Source organism: Aythya fuligula, chromosome 3, assembly GCF_009819795.1.
Source record: "Aythya fuligula isolate bAytFul2 chromosome 3, bAytFul2.pri, whole genome shotgun sequence".
NCBI lineage: Eukaryota > Metazoa > Chordata > Aves > Anseriformes > Anatidae > Aythya > Aythya fuligula.
In genome coordinates, this window is record NC_045561.1 from 8736331 (window position 1) to 8762931 (window position 26601).

Genomic DNA, 26601 nt, shown 5'->3' on the forward strand with positions numbered 1-26601 from the left:
GTGCTTGTGCTCCTCACTAGCTCAGAGCCCTGCCTGATCCTGCAGAGTTGGGCGATGCTCACCCTTGCTCTGGGAAGCAGCTGTGGTAGTGTCAGCTGGCTTTTCTGCTGGCTTATGCAGTGTGATGGGAATTGCTAATTTCCATTGCAGATTCCCTCTTTCTGCTTGAGAGAACTGTGTTTGTAGAGCCTGGCTGGTTTTCCAGGCTCTCAGCTAAAAGAAGGCAGTTTCCACACACATATTTTGACACTGGGAGGGACAAGAGGAACTGACCTTTCTTCCACCAGCCGTGCCGCCTGCATTTTCCTAACCTGGGCTGTGCAATAGGAAATGCCACCTAAGACTGCAGGGATCAGTCCTAGATCAAGTACCACCGGTTGGCTTTCAGTCCTGGCTTCCTTGCTCAGGTCTCTGAGGCCAGGTCTGTAATAGGGCCTTCTGAACTTTCTTTTCCTGTTTCCTATTCTGCCTGAGTAGGTAAGTGTTAACTGAGGAGTAGATTTGATGTGATTTAAAGACTTTAGTTTAAGTTATAGCTCTCTCCAGGAATCTGGCTTAATATTTCCCACTTCAGGATTTTTCTGTGATGCTTATGGTATTTCTGAAGATAAAAGTGATCAGCAACTAATTTATCTTTCCTCACAGGAAACCTCATCAGTGTAAAAAGCCCATGTCATGTTTGTAGCCCAGAAGTCTAGACAGCCCTTAAAACCATTTGCTAGCTGTTAATACAGTGGGCAGGATCGTTAACGTGTTTAAATCAGCGTAGTTATGTTGGCTTCATGGAGCAACACCAATTTATACCTGCCAAAGATCTGGTCCCACAGGCAAGTAAATAGATTCATGAGTCTAACCACAATTATTGAGGCATAAATATTATAGAGGAATTAACTTATTGAGGTCGCTCTGAATTTGTTTTGGTATGAATGATATTAAAACCTGGCCTAGAAAGAATCATTGCTGGTAAGAAATTAGATGGCTATCAAAAGCTTAATTTATTGTTTTCAAAGATTTTTCCAGCTTTGTGTATTGTATTAGAGGTTTTAGGACAGACAGTCTGCTGGCATATACTGCCATGAATCTCTGTAAATTCTCACCAGCAAAGATCAAGTCCTTTATCTCTAATTTACAGAAGCATTTCTGTGTCAGAGCTTAAACATCTTTTGACAGTTTGTTGCAGAGGTCTTTAAATATACTGCGTCTATATCTATGTTTATATACATATATACCTTACACTTATATATAGTATGTAAGGTAACTGGCATTGCCTCAGTCTGGAGGCAGAATACACACTAGGGGTATGTTGATTCAAATTTCCTTTTTCTTTCTTTTTTTTCCCCTTTTTTTTCTTTTTTTCCAGGTGGGTCTGCAATTTTGCATATTGATGCCATTTATGTCTGAGAATGTCACTTGAATTCAAACGTAGTGGCCATATATCTGCTTGGAGCTCTTACAGCAAACCAATGGCATGTCTTGGGGTACAAGCAGGGATATTTTTTTACTTGTCAATTACTTCTGTGTTCACACCACAGGTGACTGAGGGATCATAAGCTTTCTCTGTTGGTTCCATGGTAGCATTGTGGCCCTTTGTCAGGGAGCTTCTGTGACAGCTTGGCAAATCCCTTCTCTGTGACTGATCCGGGGAAGTGGCTGGGAGGGGGCAGCTGTGGCAAGGACACCCCTGAACTCCTCCTGTGGTCTCTTGAGCAAACACATCTGTAAAAGCATCTGAGCACAATGTGGGATGCAAGACTAGGACAGGGCAAGTGTGTGTGCTCCACCTTTGCAGCCCACCTGCAATTTATAAGAAATATTCTTCAGCTAGTGGCCAGTACTGGGGCCTGGGCTTCTTGAATGTCAGCAAAATGCCTTTGGAGAAGGGAACATGCCCTTTGCCTGGTGTATGGTGCAATGAAGCAATTTCCAACAAGGATAATATTAATTAAAAAAAAAAAAGGGCATTTAAGAGTACATTGTAATCATAATTGCATACAAGAGGGCTGAGCTTGAAAGAGAATCAGCAGATTAACTATTTCAAATGATAGCTGGTGATCCCATTTTCCATAAAGGAGAATCATATCGGAGTGAAGTACATTTCTAGGACAGCCTTTTCAGAAAGCCTGAGTCCTGACCTAGCTCTGCTCTGAAAGGCATTGCCAAGCATGCATACGAGTGGAAGGAAGCTGGGGGGGAGCCCACATCTAGTGCTGCTAAAAATAACAGTAGACGAGGCACAACCTGCTTTTGTGAGGGATTCGTTTGTCTTTTGTTCTGCACTACACTTTCAACATAATTAATGCCATTTTCCCTGTAGAATCTGGAATGGTTGATACCCACCATTTTTTTTTTTTCATTAATTAGCAAACCAGCTCTGACTGTAATCAGCTCAGCTCATAGGTGTTGCTGGAGTGCCTTTAGCAGCTCTGCTTCTGACATCTCACTGCCTATCAATTTTCGTGGTAGGTGTTAAATAGGAGATAAGCTGGGGAAAGGGCCTGCACATGAGGCCATGGCTTTTCTCTCAGGCAGGAAGAATTTGTAATTATGTTTGTATTTGCTGCAGTCATTTTTCCAATTCCATAGAAAGAGGTCAGCCATAACTCATGGAAAGCTGGAAAACTCAAAACTCACACAATAGCTGTAGAGAGCTCAGCTGGCAAGGGCACTGTCAGCTGAGTTTTACGTCTGGTTATTCCTCGTTATTCCAAAGTTTTACCTCCATACCTCAACTTGATCTGGAGTACAGATCTGTTGGGTAGATTAAGCTCCTCTCTGTGGCCGCTGGCACTGCTGCTTGTGCACTTGCAGTTTCTCTGGTGCAGGGAGAAAATTTCAGTTGCATTGACACTTTTTTTTCAGTTCAGCAAAGTTTTGGATACTCCTCTCTCTCTTCTTGGATGAAAAAGGGCTGTGTGGCTACTGTTATTGGAAATGTTTCTCCCCACACCTCATTTTGAATACAAGAAAAAAATTCATTTGTAATAAGCTGTGTGGAGATAACATCACACACATACAAAAAAAAAACATTCTTGAAGGTCCAGATTGCTCTGCTTGCCGATACTCCCATGGGAGCTGGTGATGGGAGTTTCTGAGAAGGATGTTCCCTCCCACTGGAGGAAAAAAGCTACTGTTCTGGGACCACACCAGTTTTGCAGTCCAGGTTTATCTTCATATCCTCCCTATGTACTGTCAGTTTCATTTCTACACTCTGCTTTTTACCAACATGAATCCAAATGTTAACATTTTTCTAAGCAAGCATGTTTTAAAGAAATTTAAATAAGGACAGCAATTGTTACTCCTCAATAATCCTTTGCAGCATAACGTTTTTAGTGTAGAATATAAATATTTTAGTTTAAATTGTTATGTGTATATTTCAGTAATTCAACAGGGGAGTTGGACTCAAGGCCAGGTTTAAGAAAGGTAAGCATTAAGGATGCAGATAGGCTCCGGGAAAGACTTTCTCACTGATGGATAAAACCTCATTCAGGAGCATCCAACCTCAGCTCCTCCCTATGGGCTCCCTCAGGGAATGACAGTGTGGAACAGCTTTGGGTGAGAATACCTGGCCCAAAAGGCGGTGACTCTTTGTTTTGCATAGGGACTGCTCCAAAAGCCCACTCAGATTCCCACTCGGTGACTTCAAAGGGTACTGGAGGAGGTCTCTTTTAGTCTTGGCAGCCCCAACCTCTGGGAAAAAGGAGTAGTGAAATTGCTTGTGAAGCTCCGTGTTTCTGTAGGGTCACACCAGACTGCGGTCTGGTGCACCAAAGCGCTGGGCAGCAGGAGCTAGCCAGGCCGCCTTGGCTGCGTGAGTACCAAGTTGTGTAGCATCATGTTGGCTGATTTCCTTTTATGATCCCACAGACTTCTGCTTGTGATGTCAAAAAATGAGTTCTGCTTTGTGCTACTGAGCCTGAGGTTAGGGCAGAGAAGTTTTTCTGAGGTATGTTTAACTTAGCAAACAATTTTGTAAAGAAATCTAGAAACAGGGCTTCAAGCAACTGCAGCGATTAGATATTCTGCTTGCCGCCCACTGGAAAGATCAATGTCATGGTTTTTGTCTATTTAACACCTAATAATCTTAAGTGACTTGTGCACTCAGCTGAAAAGAGATCACATGGCAGTGTTAGCAAATGATTTCCTTAATCTGATAATCTGTTGAGACATCCATGAGTTGCACACATTGCACTAATTACAGAGGATTCAAGGTAATCATTAGTGTATTTTGCCCAATAATAGAAGTCTTTTGTCGCTAAAATAAAATAATAAAAGAAATAAGGAATTATTACAGCTATATATGGCTAAAATGGACAAAACATAATTAAACATTTAACATAGTACAGCAATTACAAAATTCCCAGGGTTTGTAGCATTGTTAGGCTGTTTTCTCTTGAGAAACCCATACTGTTATAATCACAAGCTTCATTTACTGAACCTCTTAAGGCATGACCATAACCAGTTTAAGGAGGCTTTTAAGTTGTCTGATTCCCTCCTGTAAGTATCGGCTATCCATGTCTCTGGGCATACAACATGATTCCAGTTTTCACTGTCGATACAAGTTTAATACTGAGCTTCCTGGCCTCCAGAGAGGTCAGCGCCTTGGCTCACAAGGACAGTCCTTCCTAGCATGACTAGGTGGGATGACTCGGAAGTGCAGGGGTTTACCAGTAGTGATCAAATAAAACTCCAAAGGAAATAACTAAATAAACAAGGGGTTAAAAAGAAAATAACCTCCCCTAGCAATCTGTGGAAAAACAACAGCTAGAGAAAAGAAACCTGCTTTCCTAAGGCTAAACACAAGGGAAGCTAGAGGCACTGCTAAAGTTTCTGTGGATCTGCCCCTGACTTTTGTTACTGGATACAAGTGGACATTTGCAGACTTTCTCTGACAATATTTGTGATTTATTTCAAGCGTTAATACACTTCTGAAACAAAGCACATTATTTACACAGGTGCCGTATCTGTTTCAATATAAATGATCTGTTTTTCTGTATTCAGTGATAGCTCTGTTGCTGACATTATTCAGGAAATAAGAAACATCCATAGATAACATCTGTAATATTTTTCTTGTCAAGACAAATTGATGAGAAAAAATTGGTTAGTTTAATTTCTTTTCCTTAAAAGGAAAAAAAAAAAAATAAAATACAAGAAGCAATAATACATGTACCTAACAGCAAACAGAAAAAAAATATTTTCTGTTTAGGTCCTGTTATTACTTTTCATTCGTTTTCATGCCAGAGAAGCAGGGATGTAATAGATGAAAAGGGCTTGTCGGGTTATGCAGTCCATTTCCCAATAATGCCGTAACGTTGCCTTCAATGGTTGTTGGGGCTTGCTGAGCTACGGAGTGTCACCTCTGTAGAAAATGTTTCCTAACACAGTGCCACAAACTAAATAATAACACTGGCTTTTGGGGGGCTGGATTGATACAGAGTAGCAGAAATTCGTACCCTGTTGATTAACTTCTCTTTGGAGGCTCCCTGTTGCTGTTGCTGTGGGTCTGCAGCAAATATTAGTTTATTCGGGGGGTAGAGGGGGGTGGGGGGAAGGAGAAGCTACCTGCTGCTTTGTGATATTATGAAGGGCAAAAATGTAATTTCCTGGGATGCACTGAATACATCTAGCTCTGTCTGTGTCACTGTCATCCACAGGCAGGGACTTGTCAAAGTTTAAAGGCTCATATATGGTCACTTGTAATGAGATGGTTGTTCTGGAGCTTTTAATGTTAAGCTCCTGTTATCCTCACTGACATTTCTGTAAAAAAAAAAAAAAAAAAAAAAAAAAAAAAACACCCTGAATTTTGCACAAGCCAAACCATTTCAGTTTCTCTTGGGATGCATATATTGCATGCCTTTCACTTGTAGCTAAACAAGTGAGAAAATTACATAGCACCTGCTTAAATAATGTTGGATTTTATATTGATGGAGGCAAATCTTCCCATCATGTAGCTGGATCTCGACCCAATGCTTGCTGAAAAAAAAGATGATTTTGATGAGTTCAGCCTGCAGCTCTCTTTGATATTAATGGGAAACAGATCAAAAGAAGTACAGACTCTTACACAGCTATTGTACGTTCCTTTGTCAGACAGTGAAGCTGAAGGCAAAGAGATTTTTGGGTTCTCATGCATAACCGTACATGTTTTATGGCCCTGGGTTTCAGGGTTGCACACAGTTAGTACAGCACTTTGAGAATGGTTTACGTCCTTACTGAAGCAATCTGAACTTACCTCCTTGCTCATCCAACATAACCAAAGTCCTGATACCAGCATCTTTACTCTACATCCCAATAGTGGTAGCAAGGTAAGGAGAGAGAAGGGGAGAAGAAAGAGAGAGAAAGAGAGATCAGTGAGGGAACTCTCAGTCCTCGGCACAGGACATAGGAAGGCAAAAGAAAAACAGTGAGAGGAATGACAAGGTCATAAGGGGCTGGTGGCACGATCCAAAGCCCTTATGTGACTGGGCACCGTAAAGGGAACTGTGTAACCTAAACTGTACCATCAGCCCTTTAGGATTCACTGGGACACTGAACTACTGCAGAAACACAAAGTCCCAGACCGTGCAATTAAATAATCACCTTAAGCGAGAGCCATTTCTATACAGAGGGTCTGTTCCCAAGTTCTCTGAGCAGGAGAAGGGAAGAAGGGGGTGTTGACACTGCAGATGTACACTCATCCCACAGGAGAAATAGATGGCACACAAACATGTTTGGTAATAAGCTGTAGCACTTTGTACACAGCCCTTGCAACACAGAAGTCAGAGAGCTTACCTCCTTAGGAAATCCATTTTAAGGCAGGCTAACATTTAGTAGGATTAAATCATATTTTTTGGCTCAGAGACCTAAAATGGTTTTGAGCCAAGTTGTAATTCATTCAACAGTCACCTTTAGTGTCCATCAATGGACTTTGGACTAAGCTTGAAGGCAGGACTTTTAAACTGCTCCATGCCAATCCTATCTTGGTTCCTGCGAAGGCTAAATGGAGTCTTATCACCATCATCTTTGCTGGGAGCAGGGCTTAGGCAAAGATGAGCACTTCTGAGCTCCCTCCTGCCTGAACCAGCAACAGGCCACCTTTCACAAATACAGTTTTTGCATTCATTATCACCACTCTGGGGTGCGACCAGGTGTCTCAGGTTTCTGGGTGCTGTGATACGAAGCTGTATCACGGATTAGATTAGCTCCTTTTTAATTACAAAGGGAAAACTAGCTCCGTTCTGCTTAGAGCAGTGATAACATCTGTGAATAATTAATGGCCTGAACGATAGCCTGACTGTTGCATCTCAGTAACAGATGAAGTAAGTCCTCTGTGGCCTGACAGCTTGCCAAGGGAGTTACCTGGACATGTGTGGCAGTAATTTAGCTTCTTCCTTGAACAGAAAGCCATCCCCGTGAAGCAGATAAAGTTGGTGGTGCTGATTTTGCAGGGGCCGGGGAGAGGCAGTTGCTTGCCCACAGTTACACAGCAACACGAGGAAGAGAAACCTTGTGTCCTGACCGTCCCTCCTGTTTTTTTTCAGGCTATCCCCCCCTCCCAGAAGCACGTCCAGGGCTTCACATTATCCCTCCTGCCATCACTCCTCCTTCTGTCGGGGAGCAGTGGTGTCCCCCTGCCACTGGCACACTCTGGGGTGCCCGCAGGCCGGCCAGCAGCGCGCTGCGTGCCACGGCTCAGCTGCCAGCCCGGCAGCACTCAAGGTGGCTGCAGCTGGAGCTTCTCTGCTCTGCTTCAAGAGCACCCCGCTCAGTTCAAGAGGGATGTGAGATGCCCCTTGTTGCGCTCTCGTCTGCCTCCCTCTGCACTCCCGCTCTTTTCTTTAGTGCCTGCGTCGCTGTAGGAACTGGGACGAGCATCAGATGTGTGCAGCCTGGTTTGCTCCCCCTTTTTCAGGCCCTGTGGGAATTGGCAGGTGGAGAGAAGCCTCCCGCCCTTCGGCCAGCTGTCTGCCAGGTGCTGCTGCTGCTCGCTCTCCTTTCAAGCTCACATTGCACTTGCTTGAGTCCCAGCCAGCTTTTATTTTCACAGCCTTTGCAAACTGAGAGTCCAAGGGTCATCGTAGATTTGCCTATATACAGTAAGGAAGCCGCCCTGAATGATCTTAAGTTTTCTGTGGGACGAGTAGCAGATCTGCTGAGCAGTGGATGTTAGGTAGCTTGTTACGGTGCCCTCTCTGTGCTCTTGGTACCCAAGGTGGCTTACCCGGAATGATTATATGCATTTTAACAAAACATACATCATACAAACACAAGGAGGCTGCTTGGCTCCTGAGTCCTCTTGGGTTTGAGTAAATACAGCGCGGTGTGACATTACACCTTTCTGAATTAGAAAACCTGCAGCTGGTGGTGTGAGAGGCGTTGGCTTTCAGCGACTCCAACACAGCCAGGCTGAGAAATGCTTGATGCTCGTTAGCCCTCTGACCTTCTGTTTCTGCAGTTTTTGAGATCTGAGCGATCTGCCTTTATGCAGCTAAGCTGCCCAGTGACCTGAATGAGACCTATGCTGAGAGAGGAACTTGGCAATTGGACCTCATGGTTTGTGTTTCGTATTAAATCCTTGCACGGAGCTAAAGAGGTGCAATTTTCTGCTACTTACTTGGCCATCAATACCATTTCATTTCATCAGGCAATACTCTGTCTCTTAAGAAAGTGACCTGTAGCTCAGCCTGCCACAGCATTAATCCTAATGTGAAAATATTAGAGAGTGTGCATTGAATACACTTGTCTGCATCTGAGATCTAATCCAAAGCACATTGAAGCTAATAAAAAGATGCTCACTGACAAAGACAAGAGGTGATTCAGACATCAAGTGACAATCTCCTCCTGTTCCAAGTTTTGATTAAGCATTAATTGTTTTCTTTTTCACAAAAAAAATTAACCATGTGCAGCCAATTGGAAAAAATATATATAAAACCACATTTCTACATTTAAAACAGATCCAGACTTTCCCAAGAGTTAATTACTTCCATTGTGACTGACTTTTTAGATTGCTCAAAACCAAACAGAGGTATTTGGCAAATGTGCTCATCATCCAGACATCTGAGCGGGAGAGAAACACTCTGGATATCTGACCCTCGGTGCAAACAGGCTGAGCCATCTTTAGAAATCTCAATCCTTCTTCATCTAAAGGAACAGAGAGGAAGAAAGGTACCAAAAAAATGTATTTGGGGCTCACGGGCGAGATTTCCCAAGCACAGAACATGTTGGTGTTTCCTGCACTAAAACTACCACTGAAACTGCCCTCGGTCAGTGGGAGCAGCTGTCGGCAGACACACGCGAACTGGTTGCTGAGAGGTGACGAAAGCTGTGTTTGCAAGTTGCCAGCCCAGAAGAATATGCTTTACAACGACCGATCATAAAACCTTGTTAACAGGTTCCCAGATGAGCCCATGTCACGGCAGCGGGTGGGTGCCGGCTTGGGATTTGTCCCATCCAGGGGCTCAGGAAAGGTTCCCACCCACACACGGCGCTCACCAACAGCAAGATCCTACGTGGGAACCTGTGCATGGGCAGAGGTAGTGAGGTCTGTGGTGTTATGCAAATGTCTGCTAATGGTGCGCTTTCCCCAGGATTAGGGTGTTTCTGTCTTCCTGTGCAATGGAGGAATTAGTTAAGGCTCTCCAATCCTTGCACAGGCAATCCTCCATCTAGTTTGCAGAAAATAAGGGTTCTCAGAAAATGGGATGCTTAGGATAGTTCAGGCAGGAGAGAAGAAAAGTACATCTTTGATGGGGTCCTGCAAAGTTCATGGAGCACATGCCGCTTTAATCCATCTCTCGACAGCCTCGTCTCTTTGGGTTCACTTTTGACTCTCTTTCTCTTCCTGCTGCACCTGAGAGGAGAATTTGGGCTGCTGGATTTTGCCACAGTACAGCAAACATCTCACACTCCTGTGGTTTCTGTGAAGCGCACACACGGTTTCTCCACTGGACCACAGGCTAAGCTACTAATCAGAAAGCTAGAATATATGATTTTAAAACTTTGGGCCTAATTCTGCTTTTAGATACATCATCTTAAGGCAGTGTGCTTCGGAGAAGCCAGTTTAACAGCATAATTTGGATCCCTGCTGCAGTCTTTAATATACATTATCCTCAATCTTCTGTAACAGCTTTATAAAACTTTTTTGTAGTAGGGTCTCACTCAAAGCCCATTAAATTAATCAACAAGGCATTCACTGTAATTTGCCCAGCACTTTGGAGGGGAAATGCATGGCCGTGTTTACTACTGATATGTCACTGAATTTCCTAAGGAAGGGAATTGGGAAGGCTTTTCAAAGGGCCCGCCAGTCCCTCCAGAAATACAGTGTGTTTCCTATCCATGCCCCCTACAAAAGGCAGCTATGCCAACCGTGGTTAAGCCCAAGGTTTGGTTTTCCTGGCAATATAAGGGAATGATGTATCAGATAGAGAACCCAAATTCTAGAAACCCCTTCCTCTGTGTTTCAGGAAGTAGCCTGAAAAACAGGTATGTACTCTCACTTATGTGAAGAACACATAAACTTCCTCTTCAATGAAGAATTTTGCTTTAATCAATATGGTTTATAGAGTTTGTTTTGAATAAATTAACGCAGGCAATTATAAATCAAGACAGGCTGAGAATGCTAGCAGTTCCCAGTGACACTAAAGAGGCATGTCAACACCCTAAAGACAAACCTGTGGTCAAAGAAACACTTTTAGTCATCCGTAGCAATGCGTTTCGTCAACTCCAGCTCCAGGTTCACTGTCACCCTGTTAACACTGTAATGTCTCTCCGTGCCTGACCGAAAAGCCTTGTTACTTTTCCAAGCCTGTTAATTCACCCTGGGGCTCAGATCCTCAGCCAATGCAGGTCTGCGTATAACCCCCTTTGAATCCTGCGTGCCTGGTTTTCATCTAGCGCAATGTCCCTGGCTCCAGTGCTACCCAGCTGACAGACCCAGCTACACGGGGTTTCATCCTGCATGGCAAGCACTGACACCAGAGTTATGAATCACCTTCCTCTGGGCCAGACATGTGTTTCTGTGGAATTACACAGACTAGCACACTTGTCTGAGTAAAACCATTCCAATAGCTAATGATGTCAAAGGGATTTTTCAAATCAGCTTTGACAAGACTTGGATCAAAATCTAAATTAATAGATTTTTTTAAAATTCTTTAGTCTGTAATTAAGGGGCATTTGACTGTGGTAATAATGTCACAGGAAACTTGTCCCCATCACAAATGAAGGAGGTAAGTAAAATGGTATACTGTATGTTCAGTGTCCTGTTCCGAGCAGCATCGTGACATTATCAGACTTCCACAGCTTAGCATTTCAGCTCTGGTATCTTAATAAACTTGACTCTAACCCTGCAGCATGTAAGAGGAGAAATAGTCCTGTCTGGATTTGGATGTACAAAACAACTCTTTTGTCTGTGCTCGTTGCTAAGTGCTTTCTTGCTGGGCTTTCTGCACTACTGATCTTGTTGATATTTTTTCCCTCGCTGCGTCAGAGCTAGAAACTATCTTCTTTCCACCTTACAATGATCGATTTTTTAAAAGCGATGGTGGTTCCACTAGAATATGGTAGCAGACTCACGGCTTTTCTCCTACTGTGTTATTCTGCATTTAGTACAGCCAGCCCAGAGGTTAAAAGCTCGAACAAGAAGATAATGAGAAAGTCAGCCACAAACTATATTTTAGTCTTACTTCTCCCGCTTAAGTTCATTTTTGTTTTATGTTTTGGTGGAAACATTGCACAGCAATGTAATGAAGTGCAGGTGTTTATGGCAGCGAGTAGCGAGCAGTCCCAATGCCGTTGGTTAATGTGGATGTAGCTGTGTGCTGCATGGGTATGCCGAGCACCACAGAGCAAACTGATTTTTGTAATCCGCCATCCCAGTACGTAGCTGCCCTCGGGCAAAGCAGTGGCCACTTTACAATGTCCACTCACCACTTCTTCTGACTTCTCCTGTTGTGCTAGGGCTGAAGCAATCAGCTCCTTGCAAAGCTGGGTTATAAAATAAGCCGCAGTAACAGATTTGGTCCTTCAGCAAGGAGAACAGCTCCGTTTTCCTCGCTGACATTTCTTGCAAACAGCAGCAGGGCTTATTCTTCAGACTCAGCCGAGTCTTCTGGGGCAAGGAGGGCCCAGAAAATCCTTTGTGGACATCGGATGTGTCCCTCATGCTCTGGCCTCATTTCAGCATCGTACTGCTGTAGGCCTTCCCTGAGCAGACAGCACTCCTCTGGCCCTAGAGCGCAGCCAAGTCAGGCTGTTTACTCTGTATTTCCCCAGCATCCAGCAGAGCGGAGCCAACCCTGACAGGAATCCATATATATGTATATAGGAATAATGCTTAAACACGGGGGCCTGCTCTTCCTCGTTAAGGAGTACTGGATTTGTTTTATCAAGAGAATAAAGTAAAAAGCATTCTTTCATTGAGGAAGAATATTTTCTCTCTCTACCCACTAGACAGGTTCTGCTAAGCAAGTGAGTCTAATCGGATTTCTTTTTTGTCTATTAAATCAGAACAGTGCAAGTTCAATTTCAAAGACACTCGCCACTTGTCTTTTTAGTCTAAAATCTTTCACTCCCTAACTGCTGCGTGCTTTGTGAAGTACCTAGAAAATGGGGTCAGAGTAATCAACCAGCTGCTCAGAGCACAGGAGAATTTTAAAGGTCTTTTGTAGTCACATTAGTGAAAATAATATTCAGCTCATTGTAAATGAATTCCCTTGACTACTCAGGGCTAGTTTTAGAAACTTCTGTATTTGCACAGGAAGATATTGTAGCAGCTGAATAAAAGCCAGGTCCAGAGAGATGCCGCACTCCTCCAAGAAGCACTGGAGTCCTACACAAATTCATTGGTAAATGCAGCACTCCCAGTTCTCCTCCCACTTTGCCATTTGCTGTGATTTAATACTAAAATTCCAGTGGCATTCACAATATGCTCGTTCAATATGTTAGGAAAACTCAAGCAGTGCATAGGTCACACAAATACAGCTTGGGAGAGACAGGGCTGATATTTACCGATGGCTCGGCCCTGGGCAAATCACTTCCCTTTCCTGTGCCTCTTTTTCTTCCCACTCATCATCTGCGTTGTCTATTTTGATCGCAGGCATTTTGGGGCAGTGTGCTCTCCTGCCTTGTGTTTGTGGAGGTACACGTGTAAGACTTGTGCATGTCAGCGAAGTGAATTAAAGCAGGAGCTGCGTCCAGCCGGGAGGTGACGTGAAGCAAAGGTTGGAAATGGCACGTCCAGGGAGTTGAGCGGAGAAGAGGGGCAGATTGCTTGCAAGACAAGAGCGTGCCTTGGCTGCAAGGGGCCCAGATCTGAAGTGTTTGTGGCAGAGAAGTGATGCTGACTATGCTCAATGACCCATCTGCTCGTCTATCTGTACACGGAAATTTAATTTTGTCTCCACTGGGCTCCATTGATCTCCACAGTCCTGATTGATTTTGAGGCCATGAAGCCTACGGCTGGGCTTGTGCTTGTTCCTGGACGTGGGACCTGATGTCATGTTCTGCCCATTGTCTCTGCTGGAGACTCCTCCAGCTGTCAGGAGTACCAGGACTGTCAGTACTGATGACCCTGATTAAAAATGTCACCGGTTCCAGAGCCACAGCTCGCACAGTGTCTGGAAATAACACAGCCTGTCAGACAGGAGCAAAGTTTTCCACCGCCTGATGCCTGATTGCTCTAACCTGAACCGAGTTTGGTAGCGCCCAGCTTTTAAAGCCCTTTGTTACGAAGAGGGTGAAATGAGGGCAAATTGCTTTTTCCTTCTGGGGGTGACCCCTGCAGGTGGGTGCAGGCTGTGTTAGCCGTGGGGGCTGAGCCCAAGTCCCCTTCCCCAGCACCGTGGAAACAGAGAACTTCCTTCTCCAGAGCTGTCGATCTAGGACAGCTCATAAGCCTTGAAACCCTAATAAATGTTTCAGAGATGCGTGAAGTGGCACTTAACGTGTGGTGACTGATGCTCTATAAATAGCTGCAAGTGGTTTTGTAGAGGGAGGTACCAAAGAGGACAGGGCAAGGAGGCAGAGGGCCTTTCTCACCTTCCCCGCTTGCAGCGATATGGCAAGGACATCAGGGCGGTGCCAGCACGAGGCTCCAGGAGCTCTGCAGCAAACTCAGCTGTTTGTCCCTCACTGCGGGTCACCTTCAGAAGCTGTTCCCTTGCCTTATCTCGAGCAGCCTGTCTCTATGGGTACTCAGATATGGGCAAAACATCGTGCCTCAGCAGCTGGCCTGCAGCTCGACGCTGGGCAGCTGAGGCACGGTGTCTCAAATGAGCTTCCTGCCTGGGGTAGGGTGAGGAGGGACGGAGTGGTACAAAAAGCCATGGCCGCGCCCTAGCACTGTGAGTAAGAGGGAAAAAGGAACCTCCCAATGTGTCAGTCTCCATCGCTTTTGCTCACAGCAGAAGCTCAAATAAAATGCAGTCCTTACCTCTTCAACAAGCTGCAGCATTCGGCGGGTGCTCTCAAGGGACTGGAAAAAAACAGGAAAAGCCACTTAGATTTGGCAAGACACAGTTTCCCTCACTAACGTGCAGGCTCCCGCTGACAGCATGTTTCTCCTGTGCTCTTTGCCTTCCCCCCGAATCAGGCCATCGGCGGGTGACAGCAATCTCCTCATCCTCAGCCCCCCGGAGGGCTCACGATGCAGCGCTTCCCACCGCGTCCCGGGGCAGCTGCGGGCTCTAACGCCTGCGCTCCCCTCGCCCGTGCGGTGCCACAGTGGTGCTGGGAGCAGCTGGTGTTCCACTTTAGAAACACAGCCCGCAGTGTTCAGCTACTTTGCAATCACCTAACTGGTGACATTTAATGTTGCATGGGCTTGGCAGATTGAAGGGATGCTCAGACAATATCATATTGCTGGGTTTTGCTCTAAGGTCAGTCAAACTGCTGCATGTCCTAGTACCTAAACCATGTTCATGATCAATAAATATCTGAATCTAAACTACTTAATCTGGACCAAACACGATGCTGAATTGTTTCATCTCTTTTCCAGTTCTGCTTTCCGTGTTAAGATGGCAGAAAACAGAATCAGTCCCAGAACTCCTCTGCCAGACCAGCTCCTGTCTCTGGCCGTGCCTGTCACCCACACCCAGCCCCAGGGGTCCTGCTTAGCCCTCGGCCTCACTTCATCAGCAAGCTGGTCGGCGCGCCGCTGCATCTCTTCCAGCTCATTGCGCATATCCGCGTCTTCCGCCATTTTAGCTGTGGGTGTGTTTGTGGAAGCTGCAGATCAAGGAGTTGTGCTCAGCTGCCTGCGAGCCTGGAAGACAGCGAAAAGGGAAAGAAACGGAGTGGTTAGGCTCCCTGAAGCACCGAGATGTGCTTAAATGCCAGTCCCCCAGAAGTGTTTTTATTACGAGTGCCCTCACCCAAACGCTTTCATTCTGGATAGTCATTCCTATACAGAGCACACAGGATTTTTCAAGGTGGTGCTTTACTCCTGTGCTATTAATCGCTCTTGAGGAACAAGGATCTATTCTTACTACGTTCGCTGAGGAAAAACAAATCCTTCTTTTTTCGTTAATGATTCAAAAGCTATACACACCACATCTGGAGATTCAGGGGGCACTGCTCGGTACCAGAAGTGGGCTTCAGACCCATTTGTTCTGCCCTAGAATTAAAAGCCTTAATTTGAAGGAGGTCAAGGTCAAGCCTATACCGCTCGCATCCTATATTTCAACTGCATCGCTTGGAGGGCTGGGCACTCAGCTAATGTATCTCTAGTGAAATTAAAGACAATGAAACTTCAGATTTTTATCAGCTAATGACTTGCCCAGGATGCTCTAGTTCAGACTCTGAAGCAGTGTTTACAGCTGGATCGGGTGAAGGTATCTACCTGGGCGAATCTTTCATTTCAGGTGAAAAGACTGCAGGACTTATCTGGCGTTGTCAACGCCACTGAGCTCGTCCTAACCCGAGATCAGGATGCAGCCCACTAATCTTCATTTGGTTAGGGCTTCTTTTTTGTTATAAATTCGAGCTAGCTCTGATTACTGAGCATGACTTGATTAAGAAAGGCGGGTCCTCCTACCATCTGTCAGGTCTTTATAACAACAACACTGGCTTATTTCTCTGCTCGATTCAAGCATGCCACATTGCAAATTACTGCTCACTGAATGTTAGATTTGTTCATTGCAGAAAAACCTAATCCCAGGTGCAGAGGAGGTGGGGAAGTTGTGGGGGACTGAGAATAAACAGCCATAAAGCACATGCCATCGTGCTCAATTACAGAAAGAGGACAAAAACAGCCTCTTTCAGTAAAGCTGCTGTAGGAAAGCAAAATCCCAGGGGCTATCTTCTGTCCTGTCTTCGTGATATGTGTAGCCTTTATAAAACAAGGTAAGCCAGGGCAGAGTTTGGCTCTAAAATTTTAACAATAATAGCTCTTTTTAAAAGCAAATTATTTTCTATCTGAGATGAACCCACTTATTGCTTTGACAGCACTTTCCATCAGCACAACAGGAGTATGAGCTGAACAGGTACGGCTGTGTGGCAGGGATATTTCCTGGATCACACCCTGTTTACTTAGAAATGTGTAAGGAAAGCAGACCACTCCTTGCATTTCTTCTGCAGCTCCAGCAACAAATTTACTGTTTTTCTTATCTATGAAGGAATATGTGACCTTCATGCTTTCACATTAGCCCTGCCCTCACTCGTGGCTGCTTTTCCTCTTTGAAGCTACAGCAGGAAGAAATCCATCTCGGAGAGCCAGCCCTGAAGCTACTGGCACGGCATCCTACTTTCATCACTGAGTGCATCACTACGTCCTTGTCAGAAGGAGGCTGACATTCTGTGAAGGGTCACACAACATTTAGGAGCCCAAATATATGCTGGAAAAGAAGCCACCCGGTTCTGCCAGCTGCATGGTCACAGTGGTGTGAAAGACCAAGCTTAAGCAACTCATCTGCAGCCCCGGATGATGCTAATATGGAGCTTAATTTCATGGCTAATATTCAGACTGATATCAGGCACTTCAAGGATGCTCACAAACAGCAGTAAATAAGCTTTGCGAAACTGTCACACTCCGAGGATTAGGAGGAAAAATTGAATTAGGAACTGGTGTCCTCCTAAAGGGCACGTGAAAGAGTGGGTAGGTTTTCAAGGCTACCCCAACCTTCCCACCCCACTGCTGCACGCACATTGCTTTTTGTGGCACATCATGCAGCTTCATGAAGAAGCTGCTCCTGATCAGCAAATGGAGCCAGCTTGACTGGGATAAAAATAAGTTATTTTGATAAAGAACCACTGTCCAAACTCCTGTCCCACCTGGCACAGGCTGGCGCTAGAGCAGTCGCTGCTTCACAAATAGTGGTTTTTCCCAGATCGAGGCAAAACTCAGCATTAACATAGCTCTGGCACAGCAATAAAACATTCTCCTCTGCCTGGATTCCTCACTACACTTGTGCTGGCAGAAGAGCAGCATTGATCTTTAGCAAAAGTCACAAAGATTTAGACATGATTTTGGAGCTGATCTAATTGGTGTATACATCTCACTGTGAGGAGCAGAAAACTGGTTTATGTCCTGGTTTATGTCTATTTGGTAGTGCTTTCCTCACTGTAAACAGGGGATTTGGTTCAATCTCTAAGCATATCCCGTGTGAGCTCAATGATTACAGACTTGTAAGCAAGTGCAGGTGAGATGAGTGCTTCTCCTGACAATAGCTAATAATGCTGTCTGCTTCTCAGTCACCACAGATAGTAAAAAATGTGCAGAAAACTCAGTTCTCAAGTAGATTCCAGCCTGACTTTTTTCCAGCAAGTGTTGGGTGGTGCAAAAAAGTAACAAAGGGGTGGAACTTCTTGATTTTTCTTTGGAGTTTTCCTTTTTGGTTAATTAGAAGCATCAGTTGACATTTTAGTGACAGATGCATCCTTTCTTTGCATCAAACTGAAAAAAATGTCAGAGGTTGTAACCAGAGAGATGTTCTGGAGCAAGTGATTGAATTTGACAGGTTTATTGAGCTTGTTTGGTATTTGTAAAGCACTTAGAATGGGTTGAGAAATAGCAAAAAGCATTCTTCCAGACAAGTCATTTTACATCAAGTTTTAGTCATAAACAAAAGTACCCTGCAGCAGTGCTGATTCAACTTTACTTAATAAAAAACCATGCGCAAGAATCAATAAAGGTTACTCATTTGCAGACAGTATGATAAACTGCATATATGTTGCAGGTGACTAGGAATGGGTTTCATTTTTTTTCAGATTTTGCAGTTCTAAAGGTGGACTAGGACAGATTAGAGATAAGAGAAGCCCCGTATGTGCTTAAGTTCAGTTCCAATTTCATGAAATTCCAGCAACAAACCCTGTTATCTATAAAGTCCCATAGAGAACATATTCGTATGTTCTAAAGGGAATTACTTCACTACAGTACAAATTAGGTTTTCCCTCTAAGACGTTTTTTAAAAAAAATGTGGGGCCTATATATGGTCCGCTTGATTTATCAGAACATAGAAACCAAGGGATGAGAGAAATGGCCAAGCAAATGTGAGCGGTAGTGGAGCTGCGCTCACTGACTGCCGGACGGGCTTTCAAGATGTGAAGTAGTGGTCTGGTTTTGTCTGTTACGACAACCTGCTGCTGTTTTAGTTACATGGGAACTGACCAAGGATTCTACTGGGGACCTCAGGGAATAAATTCCTTGTGATATTTTGTGTTCTGTTTTCATTCAAGCCGATTTGAATCAAGTATCAAAAGCCTATAATGATTTAAAAATCCCCAATATGACTGGGCATAACCTCTCCAAAAAGTGCTCTTTAATTTTCTCTACATTTTATTTTGTCTATGGTTTCTGCAGAGGTGACAGATCATCAAAACGAAGTGATGTACTATGTTAAGGATCTTAAGCTTTGATAAAGAAGTTGCTACAGAAGCTGCAGCCACTTGCATGCACTCAGTCACTTTGTGTTTATACTTGCAGTAATTGCATACGCAGATGCAGTTGCAAAATTTTGCAAGGATCTTGGGCTCTCTGTTTCAAAAAAGGGAAACCCTCTGGGATCACAGACAAACATACGTAATGCTCTCTTAAAAGAAGACAGAAGTCCAAATGTTGTTACAAAAAACATCATGTGCCAAGCCGAGGGAACGGGGCAACTTACATCAAATTCCCTGTGAGCCAGTCTTGCGTGTTACACCAGGGCTGGCAGAGGAGCACAACAGGAGACTGAGGGTTACAGAAAAGCGTAGAGACTGGCTAATGGAAACGCATTGCCTATTATACTTTGAATTCTACATCTGCTAGTTTAGTAGTGCTCGGGTGCAATAAAGGATCTCATGGCCAGAACATTGTATATCCTTACGGAATCATAGTGAAGTCTAAGAGAGACCTACATATATCCCCAGAGGGAGAGAGAGACAATGAGTGACCTTTGAAAGCAAATATTTGCTTCGCAGTGATATAAACACTTCAGTGCAATAAATACAGGAAAATGAAAATGCTGCAATTTACTGTGGTGAAGGCAACACTGCAATAAAGTGTTCTTTTTTAAGCACTCTCCTTGTTATTAAAGGACACATCTATTCTTCCCGTGGATATTTGTAGCCAGGGGATGACTGCACTGGCGTATTCTTCTAAAAAAGTCAGAGTCGGTCAATACCCCACTTTATGCTTCTTTCGTGTAAGATGGAAATAAATTACCACAGTGCTGTGGCATTAGCAGAGCTGCTGAAAAGCCAAAGAGAGATGTTGGTCATCAAACATCCTGGGAAGGATGTTGAGTTATTAAAAGCTGGATGCTTGCGTTACAGCTACTCCCCTTTCAGTTTTAATTTGGTCATTGGCAGAAGGAGAAACGCACACTGCCAAAGGGAGAGACGAAGTTCAGCTGTGGATAAAAGGGGTCATCCTTTCTCCCCAGGGCTGCCTTGCAGCAACTCAGGAGACTCCCTGGGTCCTGCACAAGACAGGTTCAGCCACGGGATATGGCCGGGAGCAAGGCAGCTTTGGGGATTTATAGGATCCTTCTCTCAAGGCACCCATCCTCTTCCCTGCTCAGCTGCTGGCACTTTGGTCGTGCCTTTCACCGCCTCCTCCAGCCTTCCCTAGATGGGCTGGCTCTTTGCAGCTGGCTTATAAGAAATGTCCCAGCATTAACCATGAAGATCAGTCTAGACCAGAAAGTGCCTACTAATACCAGTAGGGAACAAAATAGCATCAGAAGTGCAAATATGCTGTGGAAAGACACATAAATACCCATATCTGCATGTTGCTTACGGTGCCCCCTGAAACTATGTTGGGGATACAGTGTTGAAAGGCAGCTTCCAGCAAAAAGCCCTTACTCAGTCTGACAAACAACAGGTGGTGAGAAATTATTTGGGTTGGGAGCTTATTTGGGTTGGGAGCACGGCTTTTATAGATTGCGGGCTTTCAGAAATGTCCCTTACAAGCTCTAATTCTTCTGGGTTTTGACTTCTGTCATCTCCATTGCACCCAGAGCTCACCACAATTAATACTGTCTCTAACAGAAATATTTCCTGCATTTGCTCTTATTGTATTTTAATTGCTCTGAAAGCACTTGAAGAACAAATCAGCTACTTTTGCAATGAGGAATCCTATTTAAAGATTTTATGCTATTGTATAAAACACGGCAATGAAAATTTACTCTGTTGTTTGGATTTTAATTTTAAATAGCTCCGAAACAAAACCTTGAGGAAAGACTGCTTTTTGCATCCCTTCTGCAGCACAGCCTATTGCCTGGCTGTAAGTCACCCCAAGCGTTTCAGCAGTTACCATTTCCAAAGAAACACCTTTGTCACGTCCGTGCTGCCTGTTAAGTCACAGAGCAGCCTCTGCCTGTGGGTACGGCAAGGTCCCAGCTCCCTCCTGGTGCTCTCGCACAGCGGCTTGCTGGCCGGCCTTTGGCACAGCTCCACCCCCCAGCTGACAGAGTGTGGTGACAGCCTTTCCCTCTCCTCTTTTTGCTGCATATTCAGGAGAGAATAATGCCTACCGGCGAGGGCTTGACAGGGAGTGACTTTGGAAAAGACAGGCACGGAGATCTTGCACATTTGAATTCAGGAGAAACCAGCAATTCCTAGTTTGTCCCTGTCTTCCTGCTTCGCTTTAGACAACTTATTTTACTGTCAGGGCTTGCTTGCATTGCCTAAAGACACGTCTCTGGAGCTATGTCAGATGCTCTAGGTGTTTGGTTGCCTGCTGCTGGCTGTATCTGTCAGCCTCATGCAGATGTCTTGGATACCCTCTGATGGGACTGCTTGTCCGTGTTTAACAACTGAATCTGTCTCCCATCTGCACGATGCGGGCAGCATCCTTCCTACCCTGTCTTTTTTTTTTTAGCTATGGAATTGCAGGTGTTTCAGGGCATGGACTGGCACTCGGGTTGGGGATGTTTGTGCTACCGGACGAGGGCTTTGGGGTAAATGCTACCAAGCGTGATGTGCACCACTGCGTCAGAGCTTGCATCTGGCTGGAGCGAGAACACCCCCGCCAAAGGCCAAGCTGAGGATGTTGAAGTATAATTAGACAAAATTATGATTCCTGACTGCTGAATGTGTTGGGAAAACAAATAAATAAATAAATAACTGGAAAGCAGTTTTCCTACGGGCTTTTGATGCTGTAATGCCAAAAAGCCCAATACAATGATTTGTTAGTGCGAATGCAGCTGCGCACCGTAAATGCGCTACCAGGGGAATCACTTTTTCCGGTAAGCGTGGGCACCCCTGTCCCTGGCAAACCCTGATCATCGGTGGGTAAATGAGCGTGACTGCGCACGTACACGGTTGCAGTGCGGCAGACAAGTTGTGTTGACACAACCACTCCGTGCCTCCGGTTTCTGCAAATCGGGAGGTTCTGAGCAATACATCCCACACTTCCCCCGGGCGCCGCAACCAGTGGCAACGGCAGGTGGAAAAAGTTGCCGTTGAGATCTCGGAGAATAACAGGAGGTCATAAAAGAAATGCCTGGAGCCACCCTATCCCACACAAAGCAAGACATTGTTGTCCTGTCGGTTGTCAGACAACACTGCTGTTTTATACAGCTCCAGCATGTGCATGTCGCTTTATCAGGCTCCTGCACTGAAAAAAAAAAAATATTAAAATACCACAGAGCAGACGTTTTGTAACCATTTCACTTCAGGAAAATAAGAACTTGACTTTTTACCCATTTTACTGCTAAAAAAAAAACACTTTCGAAAATAAACTTTGCAAGGTGTTATCTCTCTGCAGTCATTTCCAGAGCTATGTACCCACACATTCTTTCTCTTTTTTTTCCTCTCTTTTTTTTTTTTTTTCTTTTAATTTCCAACAGCTACAGAAAAACATTGCAGGCAAAAATGCTTATTCTTTCCATTTGGGAAGGCAACCACTCGGAGTGGTGGAGGTTGAAGAGAGAAACCCTCATACCAGGAGTGGGCATCACATCTGGAGGGAGCTGCTGGCAGTGCGGAGGACACCGAACAGAGACCTGGACTGAACAGGCTGCAGTGAGTCTAATTCCCTGCTCTCGCAGGTGACTGCCTTGTACAGCTTCATTCATAATTTAGCAGGGTCCTGTGATTCCCAAAGTTTATTGTGATCCCACTAGTCCTGCTAGGAGGCCAGACTCTGTTAGTCCTTCCTTGGCAGATGGACTGTTTGTTGCCCTGACCATCCCGGGAGTTGCTGGTTCCAGTTTGAATTGGTCATCTCTGGAAATGAGTGGCCAGCACTTCACAGAGTTTTAAATGGGGACATGAGCATTGCTCAAAGGGCTTAGTGCTTCCCCTTCCCTCCAGGAGATACCTGCTCCAAAATATCCTCCAACCTCACTTGCCATTGCATAGCTGGATCTTGCTGGTGGCTCAGAACAAGAAATCCAGGTATTAGTAGAGAGGATTAAAGAAAATGTCTTGATTCCTAACAACGCTATTTACATTCTGTGGCCAGAATCTGTGAGAAAAATAAAAGGAATCTGCTCAGCTGCAGGATGAGATTTCCAACTGTCACGATTTTCAGTGACACTGACACCCTAAATTTGCTCAGGTGCTCCTCAAAATCCTCACCCTCGCTGCAGCGATGACAAGCAGCCAGTCTCTCTTCCCTTTGATTATAGTCCAACCTGGATTTCTTTATGCTGTTCTAAGCCACTAAATCTGATTAATGGCCAATTTTAGAAGCTAGGGGTGACAGTCACGCCCCATTTCAAGTTGGAAGAAGTTTCACTGCTGCCATGAGCAGGGTCAGGCTTGCAGGTGGGGCTACCAGCTGGCAGCGTGCGCCTAGATCCCAGCAGTGTGCAGAGGGTGAACAGTGGAGCATGTGCATGGGGGTCTGCGTGCAAACATAACACTGCTGTGTCTGGAGTCCTAAATGCTTTTGAGACAGATTTTCCTGAGATGTTACTTGTCCCTTCTGTTTCTCTTTAAGAGGTATGAGGTAGGTGGATAGACAGATTGATAGATGAAATATATATAAATGCATAGAATTGAATTATTGCAAGACATTTACTGAAAGATTCAAGAGACAGTGAGAAGTAGGAAAATTCTGTGGCAGATTTTCCTGGGGAGCACAGGGGGAGTTCCCACCAGGCTGCATGAGGCTCGCTGCATTTTTTCTTCCTGGGTTTCTGGAAAGAATGACACTGCTCCCTCTGCACAGTCTTCTCAGGAGCACACAGTGCTCCTGGCCCAGCCCCCTGCCTCCATCTACACATCCAAGCCTCTTTTGAGTCTCCTGGTTTAAATTAATCATTGCCTCCACTGAGCATCCCAAACCCAAATGATCCTTTGGCACAAGGGCTGGAATCAAACCTGGTGAGTGGCAGGGAAATCAGTGCAGGACGCAAGACAGGCACACGTTTCCTGGGAAGCTAAGTGGGACCAGCATCCACCCTTGTCTTGTGGCACCAGCGCCCACATGCACCAAAGCATTATTGCCCCTTTTCCTCGTTATTTTAAGAGTTGTTTACTGTCCATGACTGCTAAGTGCCAAGGTTTGGCAGGTTGTATGAAACACCTGCTTGCAGTGGGCTCAAGGAAAGGGGCTGGTCACAGCGTGGGATGGTGGTGGGCAGTGAGAAACAATCTGTTCGCTCACAGCTCCCACGGAGGCCAGAGCAATCTGATTCAACCTTATAAAGTCACAGCAATACAGACGACGAACCGTGCCTGTGCCTATTAACTACCCCCCGGTGCTGCAGTTAGTGTGTGAGTCAGGAGCACTCAGCTACGTAACATGTAATGCGGCGCGAGAGAATTACAGCAGCTCAGCCCTGTCTGCTCATTCTTTTGCTCTCAGTCCAGCCAGTGGGGATGTCTGTCAGATCTGCGTGGTGCAACCAGCTGGCTGCTGGGGGTTTGTGTTCCTGGGTGAAGGGTCTCCCTCTGCATCTTCATACATCAAGGAGCGGACTCTGTGGCAATGGAGAAAGCAAGCAGAGCTTCTGCAAGAGAGCACTCAACGTGAGTGTTGTTCAAAAGGCTTCACTCTTCATTGCCTCAACCCATTCTAAGTTTGCCCTGACTTTGCAAAGTCTACGTAAAATACCACTGTGTTGGAAGCGTTACACATCCTTACACTATGTGCAGTTCGAATCAATGGCAGAAAATGGAAGACCGCAGAAATCATCCTCAAATTTCTTATAATGACCCGAGAAAGCAGACAGACAACTGGAAAAAGAAATTATAAGCTAAATGGGTGATAGAAAGGAAGTCCTTAAGTATTGCAGGAAGAGAAAAGAGCACATTTGCATTGGCCTCCATCAAGAAGCAGTGATGAATTCTGCTGAATTTTGTGGAAGCCAGCAAGTCAGGGGGAAATTTTGTGGTAATTTTATTTAATTAAAAAGTGATTTTTTAGATTAATTGAATGGAACAATTAATAACCCAGTCATTAAAACAGTCACAGAATTCTTAATTTGTTTGTTAAAAAATGATTAATTTGGTGCTGTTCCTTCATTACAAACCTTGGTGCTTTTAGGCTGAGACAAGCTGTGAGTGAAACTAATTTTTTCAAGCTTGGTAGGGAATGGCTGGTGATTTTGGTAACTGGGAAAATATGGAAAGAAATTTAGTGAAGAAAAAAAAAAAAAAGCTTGGCAGTGAAATAATTAACACCATCAGCATCAGTGTTGCTGTAGCTTTGATTTCAAAGCAATAGACGGGAGTGAGGCGGTGACAGTGTTTGTCACAGGCTGTCAGCAGACTCAGGAAGACAACATTTCATTTCTTTCTGTGTGGTTCATATCTGTAAGGTTGTTTTGCAGTCCAGCACTCACACCTAACCCGCGCCCTGAACTGTATTATACCAGTAAGGAGTTACTTGTCGTATGCTGAACAGGGCTTGATAACTGTGTGTTGGTTGAACTGAGTGCTGCAGAAGCCCTACTCCTTCACTGCTCAGCATTCAGTCTTCATTATACGCCATTATACGCTCTTTTTACCTTCCCAGTGCCATTGGCACCTTGTAAGTGCAATCTTGCTTTGCCAGTGAAGCACTCGTGCACTTGGCTACAGGGCCAACAGGCTGTGGCCTCGCTGTGGCTTTTGTGGGGAGGTTTCACTGGCTTGCATCGCCTTTGGGTGGGCATTGAAGCACAGCTGCGATGCCAAGGGGCACCTTCCTCTAGCAAGAGCTGGTCATGTAGGCTCTGGGCTGTGCAGATGTAGCTTTAACTTGAACAGAAATGAATGAAAGGCAACTAATGCCTCTATTGCTACATATAAGCATTGTAACCGGGGAATGCAATTCTGCGTGCTTCGATCAGAAGGGTATTAGGGATGTAAATAGACAAATTTCCCCTACAGGCTTATACTTGTGGCAAACAAACCAATTCATCGTGTTTATGACATTCATTCCTTCCCTTCATTTCTCCCTGATGGTAAATGGGTGGCCATGTTTCAGCCAAAGACCCGATATATTTTTAGCAGAAAGACTAAATCTTCTTTAACTAAGTCGTCAGAGTCAAATCAGCAGCTGACAAAATATAAGCATTATGAAACCAGGCTGATGATATCTGTAGAATGGGATGTTTGTCTGGGGAAGGGTGATTTTTTAAAGCTCTGATGGATTCAAAGAAGATGTTGAAGAAAAGATCCCATTCTCTCTGTGTCCCTAGGCTATAGCTGATTATTCATGTGCTTTTCTTTTTCAAATGAAAGAGACAGAGCCTCATCTTCAATGACATGATTTCATTGTCCATCCATCAGTTCGTCTGTCTGTCCATCCTTCTGTTCTTTACATCACATGGCATTTGGAGCAGGTAGCAAGAAGGAAGAGAGCTTGACAACTTGAGTCTTTCCCTTGAGGCACGTAGCCATTTGTGGTAAAGGCACTGTCCTGTGCAAATGCAGTGCCATAAGTAAAACAGAAAAGACACAAGAGATTATAGGCCTGAAGCAAAGCCCTATCATGTCCAAGGGACTGCTTTCCAAAATATATCTGAGATCTCCTGAGAGTTCAGGAGATTTGTACCTCTCCAGTACTGACAGAGGATTTTCTCTAAAGCAACAGAGCTGTAAGAATGGACAAAAAAAAAAAAAAAAAAAAAAAAAAAATAAGGATTGGTCTTTCCCAGGGCGTTCTGAACTACCCCTGAGTATCTTTATGGATTCATCTCCTGCCATGCCCAGGGCAGCCCAGCCCTAACCCCCTCTCTGCTCTCCTCTACTTCACACAGTAGTCCCCACTGGGGA

General features: G+C 44.8%; 1 protein-coding gene across 2 annotated transcripts in view; it reads right to left on the reverse strand.

Annotated features, from left to right (window-relative positions):
- SNAP25 (synaptosome associated protein 25) overlaps nucleotides 1-26601 on the reverse strand; it is a 60684-nt gene that overhangs the window by 12851 nt on the left and 21232 nt on the right. For both annotated transcript variants that reach the window (XM_032184344.1, XM_032184343.1), the window contains exons 2-4: nucleotides 15098-15232; nucleotides 14402-14443; nucleotides 6227-6275 (exon numbers count right to left, since the gene is read on the reverse strand). In XM_032184344.1, the coding sequence (XP_032040235.1) occupies nucleotides 6227-6275; nucleotides 14402-14443; nucleotides 15098-15169 (163 nt within the window). In that variant the 5' untranslated portion in view covers nucleotides 15170-15232. The remainder of the gene's footprint in view (nucleotides 1-6226; nucleotides 6276-14401; nucleotides 14444-15097; nucleotides 15233-26601) is intronic.